Source organism: Mastigoproctus giganteus, chromosome 2 (genome assembly GCF_048544385.1).
Source record: "Mastigoproctus giganteus isolate SK-2022 chromosome 2, ASM4854438v1, whole genome shotgun sequence".
In the NCBI taxonomy this organism is placed as follows: Eukaryota; Metazoa; Arthropoda; class Arachnida; order Uropygi; family Thelyphonidae; genus Mastigoproctus; species Mastigoproctus giganteus.
Genome location: NC_143576.1, coordinates 137,247,541 through 137,272,495, shown reverse-complemented (window position 1 = coordinate 137,272,495; position 24,955 = coordinate 137,247,541). Strand labels below are relative to the sequence as shown.

At 37.7% G+C, this 24,955-nt stretch overlaps 1 protein-coding gene across 2 annotated transcripts in view; it reads left to right on the top strand.

Moving 5' to 3' along the window:
- The window catches only part of LOC150089590 (rhotekin-2-like), a 69,078-nt gene that overhangs the window by 31,485 nt on the left and 12,638 nt on the right, over nucleotides 1–24,955 (top strand). Inside the window, exons 1-8 of one of the 2 annotated variants that reach the window (XM_090389562.1) lie at nucleotides 5,583–6,311; nucleotides 15,986–16,182; nucleotides 16,330–16,376; nucleotides 16,476–16,650; nucleotides 17,916–18,069; nucleotides 18,749–18,774; nucleotides 22,281–22,488; nucleotides 23,967–24,089. In XM_090389562.1, coding sequence (XP_090245688.1) covers nucleotides 6,183–6,311; nucleotides 15,986–16,182; nucleotides 16,330–16,376; nucleotides 16,476–16,650; nucleotides 17,916–18,069; nucleotides 18,749–18,774; nucleotides 22,281–22,488; nucleotides 23,967–24,089 — 1,059 coding nt within the window. In that variant the 5' untranslated portion in view covers nucleotides 5,583–6,182. Of the gene's footprint in view, nucleotides 1–5,582; nucleotides 6,312–15,985; nucleotides 16,183–16,329; nucleotides 16,377–16,475; nucleotides 16,651–17,915; nucleotides 18,070–18,748; nucleotides 18,775–22,280; nucleotides 22,489–23,966; nucleotides 24,090–24,955 lie in introns of those variants that run through there. The other variant, XM_090389563.1, reaches the window with a different exon arrangement.

Genomic DNA, 24,955 nt, shown 5'->3' with positions numbered 1-24,955 from the left:
GACTTATGACTCGATAAATCATCAATAGGACACTATGGGTTGCATGGGCCTTTCTTCCTTGCCTGTCTGCTCTGTCGGAGAAGTTCATATTCGAGCGTATCATACCTCCCAAATCCCTTACATTCTATTGTTTTTAATTCAACCCCACTAAGCGTATAATCCAAGTGTAAAGACATTACATTTTACTGTAGCTGGCTGCCATCCTCTGTCCATCTCTAATCATTGCTCTGACATTCCCTGAAAGTTAAGCCTTCCCAAAGAAGTGTTGCTTGTTGCTGATCATTACCTATTCTTTTGATATTGATATCATCTGCAAATTTTGACATCACGCCGTGTGTTCCCTATTGCTAGTCCATATGGGACTATATTTCTAGTCCTCGTGGTTTTCTTTAAGGTAATGTTCATGGCAAACTTTTGTCGAAAGGGCAATTGCTATAACATTGTAGTTGTCGAACGAACTTCCAGTTTTGAAGGAATTTGATTTGTAATCATGTATTTCACAAACAAGAGTTTATGAAATACATGGTTATAACAATCTGCCATCCAACTTCCCAATACGGTTATTACCCTGTTAATTTTTTCTCACTCCATGAAATAAACTTTCCATTAAAAGGGCACAAATTTGAAGATATTGAAAGAAACATTACAATAAATATAAGAGCAATAATATGAGGGCGAATCAAATGAAAATGAGATTTTGATTGTCCAAATATAAGGTATGCGCAGCCATGGGTGCAAAGTTATGGTTTGCTTCTAGTCAATAATAGGGCACGTCGACTGTCCGGTATGTGAAAGAACAGAGGCATTTTGGCGTTCAGAGAATGGTGCGTCCTAACCAAAGCGACTTTAATTCTTGTTTGAATTTATCACCACAGTTTAGTGTCTCAGCGTGGAGGGCATTTCTCCAGCAGAATTTAACAAAAATGTCTTAGATCGCGTGGTGACTGTGGGTGAAGCATGGCCCTTTGAACTAGAGAGTGAGCGACGCACTTTCAGCTTCTGAGGGGTCTAGTTGATACAAAATAAAAAATAATATAAATAAAGAAACGCGATAGCAAAATAGACCACAAAAAGTGGGTAATCCCACTTTTTACAAATGTTTTACTATCCATTTTTCTGCGGAAGCGCATATTATTAAGAAAAATGTATTTTAAAAACCATCCGAGATCCCTTTTGAGCTTGAAATGGTGTCTTTACGGTTTCCCCCTCTAATGGACATTGTGCAGAGAAAACAGCAGTTTAAGAAGGGCAAAAAAACTTACGATAAAATTTAAAGAAGAGTTTTTTAACTCTCTTTGCGTGACTTTCTGATGGGATTCCATCTAAGGCTTACAGTACCGGTCAATATCTTAATACCGGTATTTCAGTATCCCGGTTTCATAAATTAATACCGGTATTTTAAACAAACGTTTTTCTCAATAAATTTTGATGACAGTTAGGTGCAATAAAGTAAGGAAAAAAACAAGTACTGTAATTACTTGAATTCATGTTTTAAATAAACTTTTACTGCAATAATAAATATCCTGAAAAAAAATCATTAAAATACAGTTATTCTAAAAAAAAGAAATAATATTGTTACTGCAAAGTTTAGTTATGTTTAAGCATCCACACTACCTGTCCGAATAAAGTGAGCTCTTAAGAAACAAGCAATCAACAGTATGATCGTTTAAAATTGATCTAATTTTGGTACGTATTTGATTAGGGGCAGAAAACGCCCTTTCGGATTTTATTCTGGTATTGAGATAATCGAAGACGATCTCAGTCCATATTTTCTAGGCTTTGAACTTTTTTAGCAAAAATAGTTAAAAGTATTTCATTAATTTCCAACTCAAATTCATCTTTTAAAATCTCATTGGAGTCAGGTAATTTCTTATTTTGGAAAGAATTTGCGGAACACTGATGTTCTGTTCCATGTTGGCCTTCCATGGTTGAATTGTGTTCATCACTTTCTGAAGGAGAAAGACATTTTATTAAGCGAAGTATAATTTTCACTATAGTACCTTTACTGAGTCTGAGAGAGAGAGAGAGCAAAGAATGGGGATAAGGAATAAAGAAGAGAGCAAAGAGTGCAGTTAAGGAATTCTTCACATATATGAATGCAAAGAACAGAAGGACAAATCAGATTGGACCCTTATGTAATGGACGTGGGATAGTATTAGATACCATAGCTGAATTTGCAGATGAACTCAACAGTTACTTTGCATCGATATTTACATTAAAAAAAACCCTTTGTGTCAATGAGATGTTATGGAAGTGAAGTTGAAAAAAAATGTAATTAATGATGTTGAAATTTCAAATGATTATTTAATGAGAATTTTCGCGCCTATAGGCGAGTAAGGCTCCTGTGGCATATATCCTATAATCTTAAAGGAGGTAGCAAGTGAGTGCATTGAACCATTAAGGCTAGTTATGAAAGCATCACTGGACTCAGGAGAGATTCCGTTGGATAGGTGTAAATTGGAACATAAAGGCGGTTCTAGGAGTGTAACGGGAAATTACCGACCGGTCAGTCTAACTTCAGTAGTAGGGAAAATCATGAAGGCAATGATCAAGGGTGGAATTCCGAATCATTTAGATGGAAATGGAATTCTCTAGGATACCCAGCATGTTTTGTAAAGGGAAAATCATGTTTAACAAATCTGGTTAGTCATTTTGATAGGTCACTCGTGAGCTGGATTTAGGGAATAATTTCGACATTGTTTATTTGGATTTCAGTAAAGCATTTGACTCTGTCCCGCATGAGTGGTTACTTTAAAAGTGGGAGCAAGCTGGAATCATAGGGAAAATCCTTAGATGGATAGCACGATGGCTTGAGGGCACCAGGCAAGGGGTTGTGATAAATTGTTTATTCCTCAGATTGGGTTAACGTAAGTAGTGGGGTTCCCCAAGGATCAGTCTTGGGACCATTATTGTTTTTGATTATCTTAAATGACATCTATGAAGGGATCGAAGGCTTGAGTTCTAAATTTGCAGATGATGTAAAGATCAGTAGAGTAGTTAATGATCGCCGCCAAGCAGAGCTTCTTCAGGGTGACTTAGATAAACTTCCGGGATGGTCAGAAAAGTAGCAGCTATGCTTTAATTCAGCAAAATGCAAAGTCTTTCACCTGGGGAACAGCAACTCCAAAATAACTTATACACTTGGTGGAGTTGAACTAAAGTCGGTAGTGGAGGAACGGGACTTGGGAGTTACGATATGGTCAGATATGAAGTTGTCCGAGAATTGTAGACAGGTTGCAATGCTGCATGGTGTTCTATCGATGATTTATCGAACATTTTGCTAGTACAGATAACGACGTCATAATCACATAATGGTGATTTTATAACCTTTATGTGATTAAATTATAAACAATTATTTTTTTTTAAATTAGTACCGAAAAACCGGTATTTTTTGTATCAATACCGGAAAAAAATTACCAGAATCCCAGTATTGTAAGCCCTAACACCAGCCAGGAAGTTGGGAGTCGATCCAGTACTTATCTCCAATTGGAATAGACCTCGAAAGGCTAATAGAAAATCTGAAGTACAGAAAAAAAAAAAACAGCAATGTGATTCGCCCAGGCTACTGTCGCCTAACAGTTCTGTGCGTTGTTTGAACAATTGTGTGTACTCAATGGTGTGGTTATGTGAACAAGTGTACCACGTGTATAGTGTATTCAGTGGTGGCGTATAATGAGCAATTTGTAAGTTGACTGCCAGGACTCTAGACAGAAATGCATTGTAAATCTAATCACTATATATTTTATATTCTATTTTATATAAATCCCCTGGTATTTACTGCCATGAAGGGAATTTGTCACTCACCAATGTAACCCTTCATTTAGTTTAGTAGCGCAAATAAAGATTTATTTATTTATGTGGGCATTTGTAAGAGAGGAGAAGAGAAAGAGAGCTGTTTTGACAGAGCTTTTTATTTGAATTTCACTGAGGAGAAGATTGGTATCGAACTGAACCTTGCTGATAACTCAAGCATTGAATGTGGTAAATGTGCTGATAACGTATTGGGTGTGGTGAATGCATTCCTACTGATTTATGTGTCTGTAACATCTTAATCTGTTTCTACAGTTGCAATGTTGTTGACATATACTCGGTTGTCTGTAGATTGGGCTAATTGCTATTCAGTTTCACTATCCTGATGCCTTTAAGCATTCGTTTCCATATTGACTCAGACTGGAGGAGTTATGTATTCATCGTGTTTAATTAGCTACCTTCATTTGCCACCTCACCCTTTAATTAGATAAGCTAGTCCCTCGCTGATTCATTCTTGAAAAGTTCGTGACATGCATCACGTTCATAAATAGACTGCGGACTTCCTTCAGTTTCTTGATCTTTTCGAGTGATTGCCACAAAGTTTATAAAACGCCGTGTACGCCGTTACCTTCCTTAGGGCGTCTTAAAAAAGTGAACTCTAATCATTCATGGAATTCGAGGTTCTGACTCAGTTCGGCTTTAATTCTAGGAAATCATTAAAACCGTACTTTGACCTGCTCGGTTGTGTTGCAGATATGTTCTCTCTGCCACCACCCGCATATCTAAATCTAAGGATTAAAATAACCCCTTTCCTGTCTGGACTGGTCACTTCCTGTCCATTTGCTCGTGCATGGCAGTGTAGAGATTGCGAATCACACTAAGACGGATCGCAGAAGAAATACGTGTAAGGAATAGCGCGACTCTTACGAAATAAGAAATTGGAAATAAGAAACGTAGAGAGGGGTTTTATTTTCATAATCGACATTCGATATGTTAGAGGGTTGTGCATATACCAGAAGCAGGATCTTACAAGACCTTTCAAGCAACCCACACTAAAGGGGGATGGAGGGGAGGGGACGTTAAGGATACAGCCAGGACACTAGGAAATAAACAACTGCTAGTACGAAGGTTGGCGGGGTTTAACTGAGTTGTCGCCTCACTCATCACGAGGTCAGAAGACACCCACGAGCTAACATATAATGTGACATAGAATCCGTTAACTCTTAAAGAGGTTCGCTCGCATATTTTGTCAAAATTAGAGGAAGATATGAGTTGAAAGAGTGTGCGACGACAATCAAATTTCTGACAAACCCGTCGAGTCTTTCTTCCTTTTCCATCAGGACTCGATATGATTGTGGTTTGACATACTCGATGGTGATGGCCCGTGACATTAACCCCACCGACATCATGCTATTTTATCAATATCGCATGGGTCAATTGTCACAATCCTTCTGAAATGTCGTAAGGCGAAGCTATCTAATTAATAAACGCCCGTATGACCTGGTAATTTTTGTTGTATGACCTGTTAAGTTTTCCCGCATGACCTGGTAGCCGACACAACTCCAAACTCGATGCTTTCCTCCCATATTGTATCCATCCATGCAAAGTCAGTATGCTGCGCTTTCAGTAGCTGACACATGGGCGTCTTATTCGTCCTCTGACCTTCGCTTATGACACAAATGCACGTGGACGCGTCAAAGGTCGCTGCCAATCAAATGAGGGAACTCTTATTAGGACGGGTCACAAGTCACGCGTTCGTTCATTAAATAGTTGTCGTCCCACTCGCGTGAGTGAATTAGGTAGTGTCTTCAAACACCCTTTGTGGTTTCGAAGGAATTCCCGGTGTTTATGGGACGCCTTCAAAGTCATTCAGGATTCTTCGGGATGACGTCACTTCGACGTCACAAGAGAAAAAGGCGTCTTCCCATGTTGTGAAGTGTGCGAAAGAACATCGCAAAAACGACATCAACCCTCTGTCATCCGCTTCGTAGCGCCGACTGGTGCCTGAGAGTGGCTGTGCGCACGCGAGAGTGTGTGTGTGTGCGCGCGAGACAGCGAGGGAGAGCTCAGCCTGCATGACGTCATCTGCGTGGTAGGGGACAAAGCGTGCTCCCATTACCGACAACAGCTGTGTGCTTCGCTGCTCTTTGTTGATGCGATATCGACGGACACCCAGCACTGCAATTGCTGCAATCATCTGATGTGTGGAATAGTACGACAGGACAGATTTTTCTCTCCCTGTTTCACTTCGCTGTCGTTGTAAATTACAGTGTAGTGTACCGTAAGTGTGTTTGCTTCGGTTTCTGCGCGCGCCATTCCAAAACGCCATCCGACATGCCGTCTAATGTTCTTCCGTTCGTGGGGTTCAGACTCCTTTAGACATTGGATCGAGATCTTCGAAAGTTCAAGGCGAGAGGTTATCTTCGAATGGGATGAACTCCTGTATCGAAGCTCGAGGACTATTTGGAACTGCGCGGCCCTCCAGTTTCCACGTGTCGCATGATGATACGGTGCAAGACCTTGATCTCTATTTCATTCGCCAGATCGCCCACGGTTTGCAGGTAACAGTAAATAGTTCTAGTTAAAATACAGAATATACTTGTCAGAGCCTTTCTTTGTATTTAAAAAGCATGGGTATTGATGCATGACACACACGAAAAGTATAGATAGACACTGTCAGAGAGAGAGAGAGAGAGATTTTTATTACCATACTGAGTACAGTACTTTTTTTACAATGATGTAATAATGATAGTAAAGAATCGTACACCCAAATAATGTATATTTGTAGCTTCTGCGTTATCAAGCACAGAAGCGAAAAAAAATCAGTTTTTATTGTTTAAATAAATTATTGTAACAAGCATTTGCAATGCATAATCTACTCTGACCTTAGTTGTGATATTATGAAGCGCTGTCTGTTCAACAAGGCATTAATTATTCAACTTATAAAACATCGAACTTGGGATTTTGTTCTTTATGGTGCGGGGAAAAGAAGGAAGCGTGTTAGCAGCAAGAGGTGATGGCCACAATGGTGGTTTGCTGCTTCCATGTTTAGTATTTCCGTTCTCATTGCTGCTATTTGAAGCTGGATGGTTTCATCCCTTCTAAAGCTGCCAGGAGAACGTTCTTTAATCAGTAAATGCGGAAATGAAGAGTACGATATTATGAGCATCTTCCTACCCACGCTTGGTCAGCGATTTTGCACAATTGATATACATTTAATGCTGGAACCCATTCACTCTCTCTCTCTGTCCATCCTGTTCTCTCTTGCCTTTCTTTTCCTTGTCTTCTGTATTTGCGCGCATTTCCGGATATTAATGATTAATGAGTTGTTCAATGTGCTCACACTGATCAGGAAATCATCACCGACAGGAAGCCACCGTTGAAATTATACAAAAAGGTTATTACATCTGAACCCATATTCGTACAGAAAAGCCCTTAATTATTATAGTACTGTACGTGCATTTGAATTTATATATTATTATTGTTGTTGGTGTTCTTGAGTTTTAGGAGCATTAGCTACTAAGGCCCTAATGCTCCGTGTATACTCTCTGTAAATTGCGAGTTCTGTGGTTGAGTTTCTGTTTGCTGGATGAAAAACCATGGTACCTTCGTTTGAGACCGATTAACTCAGCCACGTTTTGAACGCAGGTCTTTTCCACCCGGTGTGGGGAAGAACGGCGATTCTACCAACTTTGCTACCCACGAGGGCAATTATTATTATTTTAATTATGCGCATTGGACAAAAAGAATGCTGAAGATTTTCCTTTTGAGTAATCAAGGTGATGTTGTTTGGGAAAATGATGATGAGTTAAATGTACAAAACAATCTTCATCACAAATCGACCGCGATAAACAAAATAATAATAAACGATATTATTACGTAAGAGCTTCAGCGAAAGCATTTTGTATGCATACTTTTTCAGTTAATGCTGAAAAACCTATAGCTGATTGGCTGCAATATAATGAAGAAGTTTGAGTAAACTATGAATTGGTAGGTTTGAAGTTTCACTTTCGATGATCCAACTTAGAAGGAAAGAAATGATGCTGAATAAATTAAAATTAAGAAAATTAAACTACATTTCATTATTGACAATTGCATTAAAAATAAAAAGATAAGGTTTACATTTTTTATTTAATTCATTTATCATTCATTCATCACAGGTGGCGCAAGAATAAGATCCAAATTTCATTTTAAAAATTTCCTATTAAAAATGAGACGTATTTTCAATCAAATACAATAAAATTTGTTTTTTAAAATTAAAACTATTCTATAGAGAGAGAGAGAGAGAGATCGTTCTCCTTCTATCCCTATTTTTCTCCAGTTTTCAATAAGGAGATCTCTGACAGCTTTCTTCTCAAAAGCACTTTTGGTTTCAATTGTCAGTCCTTGTGAGGTGTTACCCTCTTGCGTATATTTAGTGCAGTGTTGTAACAAACCATTATTTGGGATTCTGTTTCACGTAACACGTTTTGCAAGGTTACTGCATGTTAAATTAAATGAAACATGCCCACTATTTTAAGTCACTCCCGAACCTCTTGACCCCAATTCTTAACCTCATTTTTTCACGGATCACTTGTTCGTGATTAGAGAATAAACGTGGCTCTTGACTTTTTATTGGTTTTAATTTTCCGCTTAACTTTATCAAGAGAAGATCTAAATTAGCCTCAGGATGGATGGCTTTAGTTATCTTCTCAGATTCAAGATCAGTTTTATGGAACTTTTTCAGTTGGAAAATTGAAAATCGGCTTCTATGAACCAATGCACATTGTTATTGAAGCAAGATGGCTTCCACGCACGTTGAGGAGAAAGTGTGGACAACCCCCAAAAGGAAGGAAAATCATTAAGACAACGTTTCTATAGTTTTCCTGTGTTTCCATGGAAACACCGTTTGTTGTACCAGGGAGGGATGATGACAAAATGTAACCATGCCAACATCGACTTTTTCCTTATTGGATGGTGCTTTTTCTCTGTTAGAATGAAAAAGCTGTGGTCACGGGAGGGAAAGCGGTTGGAACAGGTGACCTGCCAACGAGAGAGTATTTTGACTGACACTTGACAACATTGAGACGTCCCATTGCATCACCGCTAGGGCACCTTAAAAAGACAGTTCACGAACAACTGCCCGTGGCCATGCGCTTAATTCACATCCCTAACCTTGAACGTCTTTCCTTGAACCAAACTACCCTGTTTCGTCCTCCACCCACTTTTAAATAAACCCCATTCAAAGTGTAGCATTGTGGACTGCTCGCGCCACTGCTGTCCATGACACGGAAGGGGTCAAATTTTGTACGAATAGGGATTGGCCGCTCGTTAATAAATCACTTTTGCAGTGGGCTCACATTAAAACACTAAGACCAAAGACCAAAGAATTATATGTACCCGTAACGACACTTCTTACGTGCGAAAAGACCGAAACTGTAACTGGATAGGCATGGTAGGAAGGGTGGATCTGTAGTCTGAATGCAGCTTCCGGTGGCAGAACTCACCTACTTAGTTTCACGGAAACCAACTTCCTGTCTTCTTCCTACTAGTGGAAATGCTAACAATAAGCGGCTAGACTTCCCCACTCTATCCTGTACGTGCGCGTAAACTATCCTAAGATGACCTGGTTTAATATTCAAAATCAATATGGCAGCCCATTCTGCATTTCACCAAAATAAATCCGCGTGTAACGATACGTTTAGTGGATATATTTTCTCGAACTACGTATTGATCGTCTACTGCGCATTGTGCAGTACTCGATACACACGACTCTTTTTCTTTTTTTCGAATAAGAGTGGAAAGAACAGCGTTTCTCTTGAGTTTTGGTAGCAACAGAATTTACTTCCTAGTGACACAAAACAGTGTCACCTTTATGAACACACACGAGAGAGAGAGAGAGAGAGAGAGAGAAAGACCACGTTCGCCATCTAAACTGTGTGTTGACAGAGTATTATAGGAAAGCTCATTGCAACAGAAGAATACTGTGTGGAGGGGTGAGGTTCTTCCTTGGATTTCTACTACAGTGGACGCTGCGTCATAGTACCAAAATAGCGATGTTCCCGCACGCACAACGAGGGAGGGGAGGGGAGAGGAGGGAAGAAAACAGCCCTTGTGCCCTTCACTCAATACGGGGAGGAACTTGACACACAGCTGACGCTCCTTTCCTTTTTACCAGGATTACCAGCCAGGTCTCTAGAGGTTGTGCACGTGCTAAGTATTAGACAGAAAACGGTGGTTCTAGAAGGTTTCTGGAGACAAAAAGGGGAACGGGGGGGAGGGGTTATACAATGATGGATCGAGGTGCAGGAAGTTTTGAAGGGGAAAGTGATGAATCTTTTTCTTCGTTTTTTTAAAGTATTTCCTTTTTTTACATGGTTCTTCAGAGTACGTTCGACGAGTTCCAGACGATGTGAAGTTCTTATGAATGCACTTCCCCCCCCCCCTCCCCATCCAAAGGTATATTGTGAAGTGATCCGCTCGCACCCGCGCAAACGTATTACGTAGTGACTCACATTTCCGAAACGGTATACAGCTAGGGGAGCCAGTGTATATACGGGACTACCGCAACCATTAATCTGCCCTATGTAGAGTGGGTGGTTTTGCTGCAATTCGGGTTGCCTTATCTCTGCGCGCGTGGCTTCCTGCTCTTCCTATCAGCTGTGGTCCGAATGCCCTCCTTTTTAATTAATGCTTTTCTGATTTTTTTTCAGTTCACTCCTTGCTACCTTAATGTAATATACACAGGGTGAGCTACAAGTCAGGAGATGTTCTATTTTTGAAGCCACAACTCAATAACTGAAATAAAAGATAAAAAAAAGGTAAACTGCAGCCATTATCAATCCACTACAGGATGGAAGCCTCCTCAACGGTTCATATTGTGGGAAATGGACCATAATCTGCCATGCTGGTTCAGTGCAGGTTGGCAGATCGACCGTATTTAGCAATCAGGCGATTGAACCCCGGTCTGCTTAAAGAGCGTGTGCTACTGCACTCCTGTACCTGATCACTCGTCATGTTCAAAATGGCAGCTATCTGTTTCAACACAAAACGTAACTGTTTTCGTTCCTCTTTTGGCAAAATTAACTGCACAGGGCTGAATTGCTCTTTGAAAAGACAAATAATTACCATTTTTCATATCTATAGTTTTAGGTTTATGGTAATATACCATCTTTCAGATAACCCCGCAAATAAAAAAAAAAAATCTGTGGAGATTAAATCTGTTTACTTCGATGGTCATTTGATTGGTTCAGTGGTCTAGTTCTTTCTAGGAATTTTTCATCCATAAAACGTGGTATAGAAAAAAAACAAGGAGGAGGGGTAACTCTTCTTTGAAATTGTAGTTAGATAAAATTATTCAACGTGCTTAGCTATGGATCTACAATAACGATACCATCGCAGAAGAAAGATCCACGGACTCTAGGTGATAAGCATCCAAAAACTAACAATTTTCGCATATAAGTTTACTGTTTGTATACTTTTTCTCAATAAATGCTTATATTTTTTCATTACTCCAATAAAAGTTTAGTGTTCAGAAACATAATGAAAACGTAAATGCGAATAAAAATTACAGTACCAAAAAATAAAGGCATACAAAGCCATAAGTTTCATAAAAATATGTATTTATTTATTTATTTATAGATAAATAGATAGATAAATAAATAAATATTTTTACTAAAAATAAATAATAGTTAAAACAAAACTCTGTTTTGTTCTTACTATTATTTATTTTTATTTTATATTTTTCGTACATACACATACATTTTTACTAATCTTAGAAGGGAGGGAGTCTCATATATTTGGTCCACCGATCAGTCAGTTCATTGCATTTCTTGAGAATCTGTAACGAATTCTTAAAATGTCTCATGAATTGCTTTTACACTTATTCTTATGCGCAATTTCCCTCTGCCCCTCCAATTTTATAACCTTACGAGTGAACTATTAACTAGATGCTATTTAAAATCTGGATGCATTTATCTCAGGTGTGTGCATAACCAAAACGATACTATGAGGTGTCAGAATATTGAATTTATAATTTATGTAGTGTTTGGTTGGCTTGTTCTTTGCTGTACCAAAAACCCGAGCACGAGGAGGGGGTTGGAATTTAATAAACTACCATTCCACACCTTATCAGGGTGTTTACAAGACGCGATAGCATACTACACTCATAACATTTGGAAAGTCAAGACATTTGGTGCGATAACAGAAAGCTGAAAGTAAGAAATACAAGTTGAGGTTTCATTTCGAAGTCCAGTTTGTGAGAAAGTTCTAATTGTAGACACAACACTACAAGCTTTAGTTAGTCATCACCAGTTCACAGTTGAACTCCAAAATTAGCCAACTAACTTTTATTTTTCTTCTTTCGTCCCTTCCACTTCCTTTCTTTGGAACAATCTTCCTTGTTACGTATTTCCTGAAGATTACAATCTACAGAAATTCAAGTTCAACGTCAACACTTATCTTCTTTCTTCTCAACCCATACACTGCGCTCGAGTATAATAAGTTCAAATAATCTTTTATGCTTTGGGTTGCAATAAAAAAAAAGAACGAAAGGAGAATATACAATCGGTATTTTTGTTCACGATACAATTAAATTTTTCCACGAGCATCCACAAGCACTTAATCAGTCCACAATAAATTAGAATATTCAAAAACAATCGTGTCTTTGGCTTTAAGAGGGAATAAAACTCTTTATTTTTAATTTTTCATATTAATATTATATTATACACAGGAAATATAATACTTTTTAATTTTAGAGTATAAAACAATCTTTAAATGCGTGCTTATAGCAACAGTTAAAAGTTAATCTGCACGAGGCCTTTTCCTATAAACATTTTTGGTTGTCAGAGTCATCAAAGCTTTCTATTTTTGAATAAACAATTTGCATTTCAATGCGCGCAGTACATAATTTAAACTATAAACGAATAATAAACGAGTAATATAGATTACACGCCATATTCTTTATACAGTAAAGCGTAATATGCAATGTGTGCGTGTACAGCAGATCGAGGAAAAAATTACAATTCCTAAAATTAATGGTTCTTTTTAATCTAAACTCATTTTATTGAATTGGAGAGAACTTTTGTTGGTTTCTATTCAATTTTACTGAACAGGTGCCAACTTTTTACAACTATATTATGCAGATTATGCTGGAAACGAAACCTGAAATGTAAGGGAGATTCAATCTGTGGTGGAGAGATATAAAAGTGTGTCCAGAAGTTCCTTTTTATCCTTGAAAGTTTCTGCGTGGTAATATTTTTTCATTTTTATGTTGTTGGCCGTCCAAATATATTAACAGAATCATCATTTATTTAATAACTATAGACAAAAGTAACAGACAGAGATAAAGAGAGATTGGAACAGAACAAGCTCGCCAGAAGGCATGCGCTTATGTGGGTTATGACTCATATGTATATAAGTAATTAAGATTACTGCTCTGATAGTCTTGTAACCTTTGTCATTCGTCAGTGATGAGTGAATCCAGACACGTCTATGTTAGCTACCAGCAGGAAAAATAGTAATTATCACATTGCTTATATTAGAATAGCTTCATCTGAAGTTTCAGCATTGTGCGGAACACGTTACAGATTACTGTGAATGGGCACTTCCACGCAACATTTACACCACTACGAGGAAGGCGTACTATCTCACGAGAGGAGTCACGCCTGCATAGAAAGCAATTGAGCAACTGCGACCTACATGCAGGATTGTTTGTATGAGTCTGCAGGATTATAAGTATGTCATACGCACTTTGATGGACCCACACTAACTGCAAAACCCTTGAGATGCGTTAACCTAAAACTGGTTTCAAGCTGATCTTGGACTTCTAGGTAGGAGAATAAAAGCGACTTCAATTACGTATTCGGCATATAAACATCAACGCAGAATTTTAATTCACGGGTGGAGTAAGTGGACAGACTATGTGAAAGGTAAAATAACTACTCGTGTCGACATCAATTCTCAGCAGTGGTGAAATATCAAGGAGCCAGAGAAGTCAGGGGCCTGATGGATGGATTTTTAAAGATCTAGTGGGGCCATTGGGAAATTTGGCTGGCAAGGCTCACAATTTACAGTTTCGCCTCTACCTCCCCAAGCCACAAAGTGTAAGACTATTTTTAAATTTCGCACAACCACTAGCGACATACAATCTAATGGAAAATGTCTCTCAGAGACCTTATTATTTGAGTCAACTAAAGGTCGAAGAAACTTTTCAGATGTCTGCGCCACTCTTAGGACGTCATTCTCATTTGAACAAGGTCGGTTCTTCATACAAACTTCTTAATTCCAAAAAAGGAAATCTGTGCACCACTACTACTGAAATAATGATCGGTTGGGCCCCCTCCATACACCAAGCTATTTTTGCAGTTTATATTTTCTCATCCAGAAAACCCCAAAATGTGTTAAAACGAGCTATTTATAGACTTCCCTTTAATAAACCGAATTATAGGTGTTATTAATCACAGTCGAACACACACATAGCCATCAGAGTCAGTACACCTACAAGATCGACAGAGAGAGAGAGAGAGAGAGAGAGAGAGATTCATTATACGAATTTGCAATATAAATGGTTAGATATCTTTCGCATTATATTTTGCAACAAATTGTTTTAAATATATTTTAATGCAATTTATGTACTTTCTGAATGAATGTACAGCTTTATTCTAAAATAAATCCAAAATTTGCCCTGCGCCCATAGATGACTGTTATTCCCACATCTGAAATGGTGCTCCCCCAACTCTGTATTCCTCTCTCTCCACAGGAATCACATTTTATTGATCTCTCTCTCTCTCTCTCTCTCACACACACACACACACACATCGATCTTCTCTATTCTGCGTATTTTATGTACAGCTTTTTTTCAAGGGAACTGTTCTAGCATCTATAATTCAGACAGTTTCCTCTAAACTAGTCAGAACCCGCTTGATAATCATCAGGGTTAATCTTAAGGCTTGGTGAACTAACTTTTAATTTCTTCTCCCCCTTCTTTATTTATTGTCCTTGTTTCCATTCTTTGGAACAATTTCTAATGTATGGTAGCACAATGGCATCGTCACTGTCCTTCCCATACTGGGTGGAAAAGCCCAAGTTCGAATGACGCGAGGAACTTTTATGGGCTTTTTTTCACTCTGTGGCTGAGTTAGTCAGTCTCAGGCGTAGATAGCAAGGTTTTTCTCCTGGAAACTCAGGTTTTTCGTCCAGCGAAACAGGTAAATCCAGAGATACACTTGAGTAGGTGAATTAATATTCCGGGTGACCCTAGTGGGACATTTTCTTTTTAGTGTATTATAAACAGAAATTAAAGTTCAGTCTTAAATTTCTTTAGGGTTATTCCCAGTGGAATACTATGGTAGATCAGTAACCATAGTGGCATCTTTAGTTTTTCTGGTGTCCGTGAAGTTTTAAAACTGCACCTGAAGACCATTTTACTCAGATTACTTCACGAAACAAGCGCACTTCATAAACACCATTTAACCTGTAGCCGATAAATGCTAGTGCTCACGCATAGATGCATTATCTCAATTGATCCTTATACAATTCGCTCCACTCTTAAGAACTGACAACCTCCACTCCACAATGTCTTTATTTATTAAAAGAAAAAAAAATCTGCTGAGCAAACAGAACCCGTTCTTATAGACGAAAATAAACCCTAGCATTTAATACGCTTTATTTCAAAAAGGACGTCATTGTCCTTTTAAATGACGTTATGCACACACTGTTTTATAGGGTCGGTTTCTTCTGTTGACGAATGAACATGACCAGCGTGGGTTGTCTGGGATGAGACAAATTGGATAACCTTACTATCTCCTGTTTCCAGTAGATGACGAATTCCCCTTGTACAAGTAACCGGAGGAAAGGGGATGGGGGGTTGTAATGTAATATTAAGCAGCAGATTCGATGTAATTGGGTATTAGTAGCTTTTGTTAAGGCACCGTTCACCAATTGTGTTCACGAGAAAATTAGAGCTATATTTAATGAGTTCCTTAATGTAATGGATGCTTGTTATTTTTATGACCATGGCCTGCGTAACCCTGGTGATAAAGCATCAAAAAAGTGTTTACAAATTGCCTGCGTTCATTATGTTAACCAGGGTACTGACACTCATCTTCTTACAGTCGGAAACTTCCGGAGATGAAAAAGAAAAGTTTGTCATTAACCACAGACGTTGACTTACTTTAAAATGTCTTCTTATACACAGACTGTTAAATTCCTAAGGCTTATTTTGCATCTTTTTAATTTAATTTTTTTTCTTTGAAAGGAATATGACTTGGAACAGAAGATCGACTTGGAAATTAAGATGCGAGAAGGAACCACCAAACTACTGGCAGCCTGCAAGCATCAGAGCCAGAGTCTTGAAGCTGCCAAATCGCTAGTAACCTCCAACGAGAGAATGGCTACGTACATGATGGAATTACAGAGAAGAAAAGCGCAGCAGCGACATCTCAGGCCGGATAGGTACAATGAATTTCATGATTGATAACTTAACACATGTAGAATTTAAATATTTTTAATGAGTAAGAATTTGCTGTGATAATTATGACTTTTATGAATCCAACTCATTATTTAAGAGGTTTCTCTCTCTCTCTCTCTTTCTCTTTACAGTAAATGTATGGACTTAGAACCTAGCAAAGCAAAGGTCGCTGTCTCAGGTATGCATTTTGTAAATGCTCTTTTAACTCAATAAACCTTTCGAATCTTGTGCATTAGTGACAAATGACTCTGTCGCTTTCTTCTTGCTTATTTTATAGACATTCGGATGCCTCTCATCTGGAAGGACAGTGATCACTTCAAGAATAAAGGAGATTACAGAAGGTTTAACGTATTTTGTCTGCTGAAGGTGGGAACAGAAGTATACGACACCTCCATGATCAACAATGTGGATCGCAGCATGACGGACATATCGTTTGATGACGTCATCATCTTGTGAGTAGTTCTCTTCCTGCCATTTAAGTATCTTGTAGGTGGTGATGGAAAGCTTAATACTTATGTAGTACTTAAAATAAGTTTGAAATCTTTTCTCTTTGGGGTGAATTTTTAGCACAGGAAGTGAAGAACCGGAAGAAAATAAATAATGCCAAGGTTTCGTGCAGGGTTTCATAGTAGGACTATCCAGCAAATCCTATAAATATCTCATCAATCCAACTATTATTTTCATGCCTATAAATCACTGCTCCAAGACACACAAAAAAAAATGCCCGAGGTTGTCCACTTGATACAAATAAGTGATTACACACAGAAAAACAAAGCTGGGTGAAGAAATCTTCCAGTTCTAGAAGAGTTCTTCATCCAGCTCTGGAAGACTTCACACTTCATCTTCTGGGAGAACTGGAAGACTTCTGTACTACGTTTATTCCACATTTTATGCATTATAACAATCTAAAGAATCTGACCTTATTGTAAGGTCTTTTGGTCTAAAATAAAAAAAAAAAAAATTATAATATCATTTAGAATTTACAAAATAGAGAAAAACGTTTTCTCCTTTTTCCAATTTTTGTAAAATCTTAACACGATGCGAGAACTGATGTCGCTTTTGAAATAAGAGTAGCAAACTGATGCAATATGGCAGAGGCAAGAGAATTTGTATTCAGAATTCAAAATTTCGAAGTGTCACAGTGCCACACACTCTTGTAATGTATTTTCTGACTGTAACTCCTTTAAAACCCAATATCTTCGAATATCCTTTCTTCGTTATTAAGGTAGTATTTAGGAGTGTGATTTTTTAAGGAACTAACTGGAGGGTATAACGGTTAATATAGCAACGTTAAAGAAACTAAAAAAGGGTAATAGAAACAATAGATAAGAGAGAAAAAATATATAAAGTATAAATTAAATAATATTAATTAGAAAGTCGAATTTTAATAATTTTAATATCAAAACTTTAAATTATATATATATATATACTTTTAAAAATATATTAAAATAATTTAAACAAATCAAATAATAATTAAAAAAATATAAATTAATATAAATAGAAATTAGCACCACGCTGGTCTCTCTATTAACCATATTTATGGATAAGAATTGATAATATTTGTGACGTACCATAACATTTAACGAATGTGCCTCATTATGCTCGAAGATTTTAAAACTTCCACGCGCTCATCAGGTGGCGCGTGGAAGTGGACGCAGCAGAATTTGAGACCGATCCAATACGCGATGTTAAAACTTCAATTTGTTTCATTCCACAGCAATCAAGTGTCTCCAGATTTCGAATTTATCCTCGAACTGTACAGTCACGTGATGCAGGAGGATTTCAGCATAGCCAGCGCTTCCAACAAACTCAGGAAAAAACTAACAAATTCAGTTAGCAGAACGATTGGGAAGAAGCTTGCAGCCAGCGTGGTAAGTGCAAAACTACCCGGTTTATTTATATCGAAGAAATAAATAAACGCAGATAAAAATTAACATTCATCGATAAACGTAAATTTAAATTATTGGGTAACATTTTAAAGGTTATTTCAAATTTTATGGAGTGCCATAGATTCGTTTAAAAACTCCAGAAATTCACATCGTGTTGTTTAGTAACGAAGCTCTATAAGAGATGGCAGCACTAGAAATGTCGAGTTGAATTTGAAGTTTCCCTACTTCCCCCTATCTTAATCAATGCTTGTTATTACTTATTAACGAAATACACCGCTTTCAGTAGCGCCCCCCCCCAAAAGTTTTTTCGTGGAGGGTACGCTCATATGTGGCTTTTACAGCGCCAGAACGTGACAGTAGAATTATACGATGTAAAAAAAAAAAGATTTATCCTTCAGTCCTCCCTCCCGTGGGTGCCCCCATCACTACTTTACTCTATTAAATATGAATAAACGGAAATATATTTCCCAAATGACAACCACAAGCAAGCACCTTCTTGGTACATTACTGAAAAGAATACCGATTACACGTCCTAATCTATATGCGCGTTTTCAATGAAATAAAACCACTTTTCCTTACATTTTAAGTGCCTTTAAATGATATTCAGAATTATATTAAACGGATGAAAGTGGCTAAAAATGAATTTTATTTCGTTTTGCAGAAAGAAGAGCTCAATACCATCGGAATGTAAGTTACTCTTTAGCACCAGTAATTTAATTATCTAAAGCTATTACAATCTATATCTATATATATATATACACACACACTTAGTGAAAATCATGACTGATCACTGAATTATGCCACCTCGTCCCTAATCGACTATGCCTCATAGCTCGCAGCATAAAAAGCCAAAAAAGCTTACTAAGCTGGAGCAGTGGTAATTTGCACCTGGTCGTGCACGTCAAAGTGTCACTGTGCGACAGCTGAACGTCGCAATACAATATGGAGAATGGAAGAAAAAAGGCCCAAATGACGATGCGCCGCTCACTGAGACGTATGATGTTCCACAGCAGACGACCCTCTCATTACAGCCGATCATCGTCGACGGTGAATGCTGTGGTGTCAATAACATGCTGGTTGTACGCTGGATGACTAGAAACGAGTGTGCTGGTCGGTTGAGTCCAAATACCTGGTGCAACACGCCAAGGAAACGTCTTTGAGTCCATGGATCCATCATGCATGGCGCCCATTATGCAGGATTTGAACGGTTCAGTGGTGCGATCTACCGGCAGCTCTTAGGAGACCATGTGCACCCTGATATGTTGCATTTTTCCCCTCTTAGAACCTGGATCTTCCAAGACGATAATACTCTGTGTCATCTGATCTGCACTGTGCAAGCGTAGTTCGAAGAATACAGTAAAGATATCACCCATCTTGATTGGTCTCCAAATTCGCCTGACTTCAATCCAGTTCAACACCTGTTGGATGTTTTGGAATGGAAGTGAGGCGTATGGACATCTATTCATCTACTCGGACACTATTGAAAGTTTTGCAGGCAGCGTGGTTGCAGATCCCTAGGGTTTCTTCAGACATCTAGTGGAGTCAATGCCTGGGCGAATTGCGGCTATTATCCGTGCGCATGATGGTCGAATACCATATTAGGTAGGGGGTCATAATTCAGTGATCACTGAGTGTATTTTAGATTATAGATTGTATGCATTTCAAATGTTCTCTTTATATCTATTCTAATTTTTCTCTTGAAATTTATACAGTATATAATTTATAGTACAATATTAACAGAGAGTGCTAAAACTAGTGTTATCTGAATGATAGAGGGTCACATTGTTGTCTAGTACAGAGCGTCTACTGCTGAATAATTTTCCTATAGGCCAACATCAATGCATCCATTTTAAACTTCCAGCATGCTTTTCCAGTCATATCATCGATAGACAAATGTTCCAATTTCACCAAGGCCATTTGCTTGCCACTCTCAGACAACAGTGCTAATTTTTAAAAGTCTACAGTGCCTGAAAGTCGAGGTACGATGCTCATACATGAGAGGAAGACGAGTATGGGCTCCTCTGATACCAAATATTGCTAGATAGTATATGAATTCCGTTGTTCAATATGCTATCATCTCGCTATGCTTGCTGGAATCCTCGGGAGTCCAAATCCATGTTTGGACTCCCGAGCAAATTTCCGCTTGTTGTATTTGAATGTCTTTGGTACAAGGGTCTCCTGAGCCATTATTGTGCCTGTTCACGTTTATCTACGACTAAATCTTCCATATTACGATTATTATCAGAGACTATTATATAAACTTATGCGTTTCAAATATTGACACAGTCCTTCAAAATTTGCATCGTTGCCAACAATACTTGATAAGGTTAAAGGTTCCTACAAGTTGGATAGAGAGCTAAAGATGGATTTTCGGATTCTTGACTGTTGAAGAAATTCAATAAGGATATGATTGATTGTTAGCTAGGATTAGCAGAAAGAACACCAAGGTGGGTTCTCTCCTATAAGTAAATACAGATGAGCTGAATGGGAATGACCAGAGCAGAGCCTTTACAGAGTTACCTTCTTCTTGCCTGCTTCTCCTGAAAATAGATGTCACAGCTATGGTTCCTTTTTTTTTTATCTGCAAGAGTTTGCCGTAGTTAAGACCGGCGATTCCTATATGCTGTTTTAATAATGGATTTGTAGTCAGTATACGGCACTTTCGAGTGAAGGAAGATCAAGTTCCGGGATGTTTAGCAGCACGATCTGCACGTTCATTATCTGGAATGACGATGTAACCAGGAATCCAGCAATAGGTGACCATCTGGATGCGTGGTTGATAGTGCATAATCTAAATTGCTTTTCATTCACTGCTATTCAGTCTGTTATTTCTCCAACTCATCTGTGGGATGAATTGGAGAAATAACAGACTGAATAGTAGTGAATGCGCTTAAGGAGTCTGTATATATTAGAGCTTGCTTGAAATGGTGATTGTTTATGTTATCTAAGGCCAGTTTTATTCTGCGGTACAGATACTGCACTCAATAGGAAGAGAAACAGCTACTGAGAAGGTGGAAGAGCTGCGTCTGTTTTGAGCTATCAGTTTAGATATGTAGTATCTCTGGGTTTTCCAAGGTATGTGTTTCAATATAGCTGCTGAAAGTTGCTGTTTGCTAGGGAGCCACTTTCCCATCTCAGAAAGGAACTGTCGCGAAGAGGTGAGAATTGAGTCCAGGGAGATTCAGGAGTATCAACAGCTTGAAATATGCTGTAAGTTAATGTTCCAACTGAACACTAGCACTTCCAATCCAAGTCCCGCAGGGCGGTTTCATTAAGCTTATTGTGGTACAGCATGGATATTGAAGGCCAGACAAATACTTCCAGCTGGGGTGAGATGGATTACTTTTAATTTTTGCCGCATAGTTACACAGTAAGGATTTTCTCCTTAGATACAGAGAGGGTTCATTTACCTCAATATATAGGAGTCTTCTATGGTACCATAAATGCATTGAGGTTCTTACCTTTTTCATAAATGCTCACCTTGTACATTTATGGAAAACGGGCAAAAATTAATGGATTTATTTTTTAAGTTAATAGTGTTTTTACCACAGATTAATTTAAGTGTTAAATTAGCAATGATTTAAACCTTTTACATCTGTTATTTAGCATAGTTTTGGACATTTTTTTAAATATAACGATGGTAATATCAGCTGCTAAGCGTTCTTTAAAGTTGTTATTGGATCAGCGTGAAAAAGGAACTCGGCTTGTCCTTAAGGATTTAATTAAGTTAATCATTTATCTTTTTTTATCTTATTTACTCGCTGAAAACGATTTACTTTTAATGATCGGTTTATAAATCTAATTTGAGCACATTTCATTTTTCGTAGTTTGTTTAAAATATTTAATTTAGAAATGCTATTAATATAACAAAGATTATTTCAAACTTCGTCAAATTGACTATTTTAGAACACAATTTTCGATACTTTGAATCAGAATAGCTTTTCAAGTCAGCACCACTTCTTCGAAATCAGTATACTGCGATGGGTTAAAGAAAGTCAAAGGCTTCTTATAACCGTTGATGGACTTTCTAAATTTGTAACCTTCAAAAGCTAAGGGAAATAAGAGTTGATTCAGATAAATACGAATTATTTAGTGGATTATTAATAACCCTCCACATTCATTCATTAAACAGATTTCTTAGATAAACGAAATTAATAAATGGTTTTGTTTGTTTCTTTTCTTCTTCTTTCTAGAGGTCCAAAATTCAATCTTGTAGCAAGAGCAACATTAAGGCTACAAGATGCCAATCCTCGAATAAAGACACACGATCTAGTCCTAGAAAATGTGGAAGAACGTGCAAATAGACTACCACTTTTTGGTCATTTCTGTTGCCGGTTGGCCGTGCAGCCAGAGTATGTGGCCGAAGAAAGGTTATCAGGTCATCTAAGTCTAGTGCTACAGGTAACTGGAAGTTCACTGATGCTCGATTCTTCTCTCTCTCCATTTGATTTATTAAATTCACCCCGTAGAGGGGTAGGGGATTGTAAAATGAATAAATCAATAAACATTATCGTTTATAATAATGACTACATCTTAACATATGTCACCGTTTTTTTAGTCGCATAGCTGCAGTACAATTTCTACCACTTAATTCATCTTTCGTTAATTTTAATATTATTTTATTTTCATCGTGTCTTGTTGATCGTCCCGGCGTAGGAAGTGTCTCTTTGCATGGCACGTCAGGTCATTTGCACGGTCTGCTAATTAGCATTTCCTGTATTAATTCAGATTAATTTATCTTTAGAAATGAGTGGTAGAAGGGGGAAGTTGTTCTAGTCCAGGTTTCGGGGCAGAGCTTGTATTCGTGCAACGAACTTAGTGTGGTTTAATGGACTCGAACTAAAAGAGGTTATACGCTTCGAAAAATTACGTGAATTTTAATTACACGGTACAGTACTTAATTTTATATTACAGAACAGAGTACGTTGCATCAGAATTACGTCGATCTTTCTCAGTCCATTATGCATTTTTAATGTAGAATTTTAATGCAAACTAAGAATGATGAAACTAATTATATTCTTCAAGAGGGACACGAATTCCCTCCCCGTTTAGATCCTGTTGTAATGGATTTCCACGATAAAAGAAAATTTAAGCTATTACAAATGTTGCTGTAACCCAAATAGTGTGTAGGTTTTGGAGCAAAAGAGATGGTAGCAGGAATATTGCACTATCTCTGTATAATTCATCTAATCTGCGTTAATTCGCCAACCTTGCTTATGTATGTATTCATCCGCTTTACACAGAGGTGATTTTGAATAATGGATCCAGCATGAGGTTTCTTAATATATGTTCCGTCTTTTATAAGCGCATGCGTATAAAATGAGAACCCTGAAACTTAAGGTCTCTTATTATAATTCTCGCAGATAACCTTATTTATAATTTCCTTTCAAATCTGATACTTTAAAAACGGTGTTTTCTAAATTTTGACCATTTTCAAGTCTGAACTGCGAAGTCGCTTTTGGCAGGGTGTCCGATTAAGGGGATTGAACGCTGTTTTCAGGTATTCCAACCAATATACCATATGTACGGATCATATTACTTCCCAGCAAGAGAAATTAATTTGTCTACTCTCCCCTGATGGTGCGGTTATGGAAGATACCCCTTCGTCATTAAATCTAGCAGAACGCTACAATTCACCTTAAAATTTAACATTGAAATAATAACTACGAGCGCAGAAAAGAAAGAAAATGCTTCACGCATTTAAAATTTTCACGCTATTGCTTTATGCTATTAAAAATAACTTATAATAAGGGAAGCTTAAAATTTTGGAATAATTAATGAAAAGAAGAATTTAATTCGTGTTTTCCACCTTCAAATTTGAATATGGCTATATATTTTCTATGAGATTTAACCTTACACAATGTTGTTTATAATTTCAGCCCAATGGAAGCCCAATAGGCTGTAAGAAGATGTGGTGTTCGCTGAAGAACTTCAAACTTTCGTTCTGGACCAAAGCCGAAGATTCACATATGAAACCCGATCTGACCATCTGTATAGATAAGGTAAGGATACTTGGAAAGGCTTTATCGAATGTGTTTTCTGCGTCATCTCGATTTCAATTCAATGCAACAACTCATCAAGCAGTGACTGAATCCGCTAAAGAATATTCACTCACGTGCATCGAAAGTTCACTTTGTTTTCTACGAGTAAATTTAGTAAATATTATACACAAAGATTAAGAAAAACTCGGGTTTTTCGTCCAGAAACTTGACCTCAGAACACGCTCAATTTACAGACAATATAAACGGAGCAATATGGCCTCGATGCTCCTAAAACCCTTCTACAACAATAACAACAACAACCAAAGCTTAAATATAAAAATAATATTTACTTTTCTCCCTCAATCTCTTTCTGTAAACATTTCTGCTCTCCTTATCGCTACATTACTTTCACGTGAAAGCATTCCCCTTATAAAGCCGGTTAATCTTCCTTACGGAAGGTCAAACCGAAACGAAGGACGCAGTCAAAAGAATTGGGAATTTCATGGCGAATCAGGTTCACGACGAACTACATATTGGGAAAAATCATCTGCGTGTCCTTGATGAAGGTGTGATAGAACTCAATAAGCAGGAATTAAACATAGAAAAGAAGTTTAATGAGTTTCTTTAAAGAATTTATTAAGCTACTTTTCAGTTCATTAGGGAAGTTATTAATCACAAAAGTATTTGGAACAGAGAGAGAGAGAGAGAGAGAGAGAGAGAGAGATTTACTCTCAGCTATTTCAGTTGACGCGAATCAGGTTAAAAACACCCTATCGATGTTGTTGCTGAATATGTCTACAGTCTATACATAAACCAAACCTCGAAATGGAAAAATTTTAACGATTAAATGCTCTCTCCTCTCTTTGAAGGGACGGAGAACGTTTACC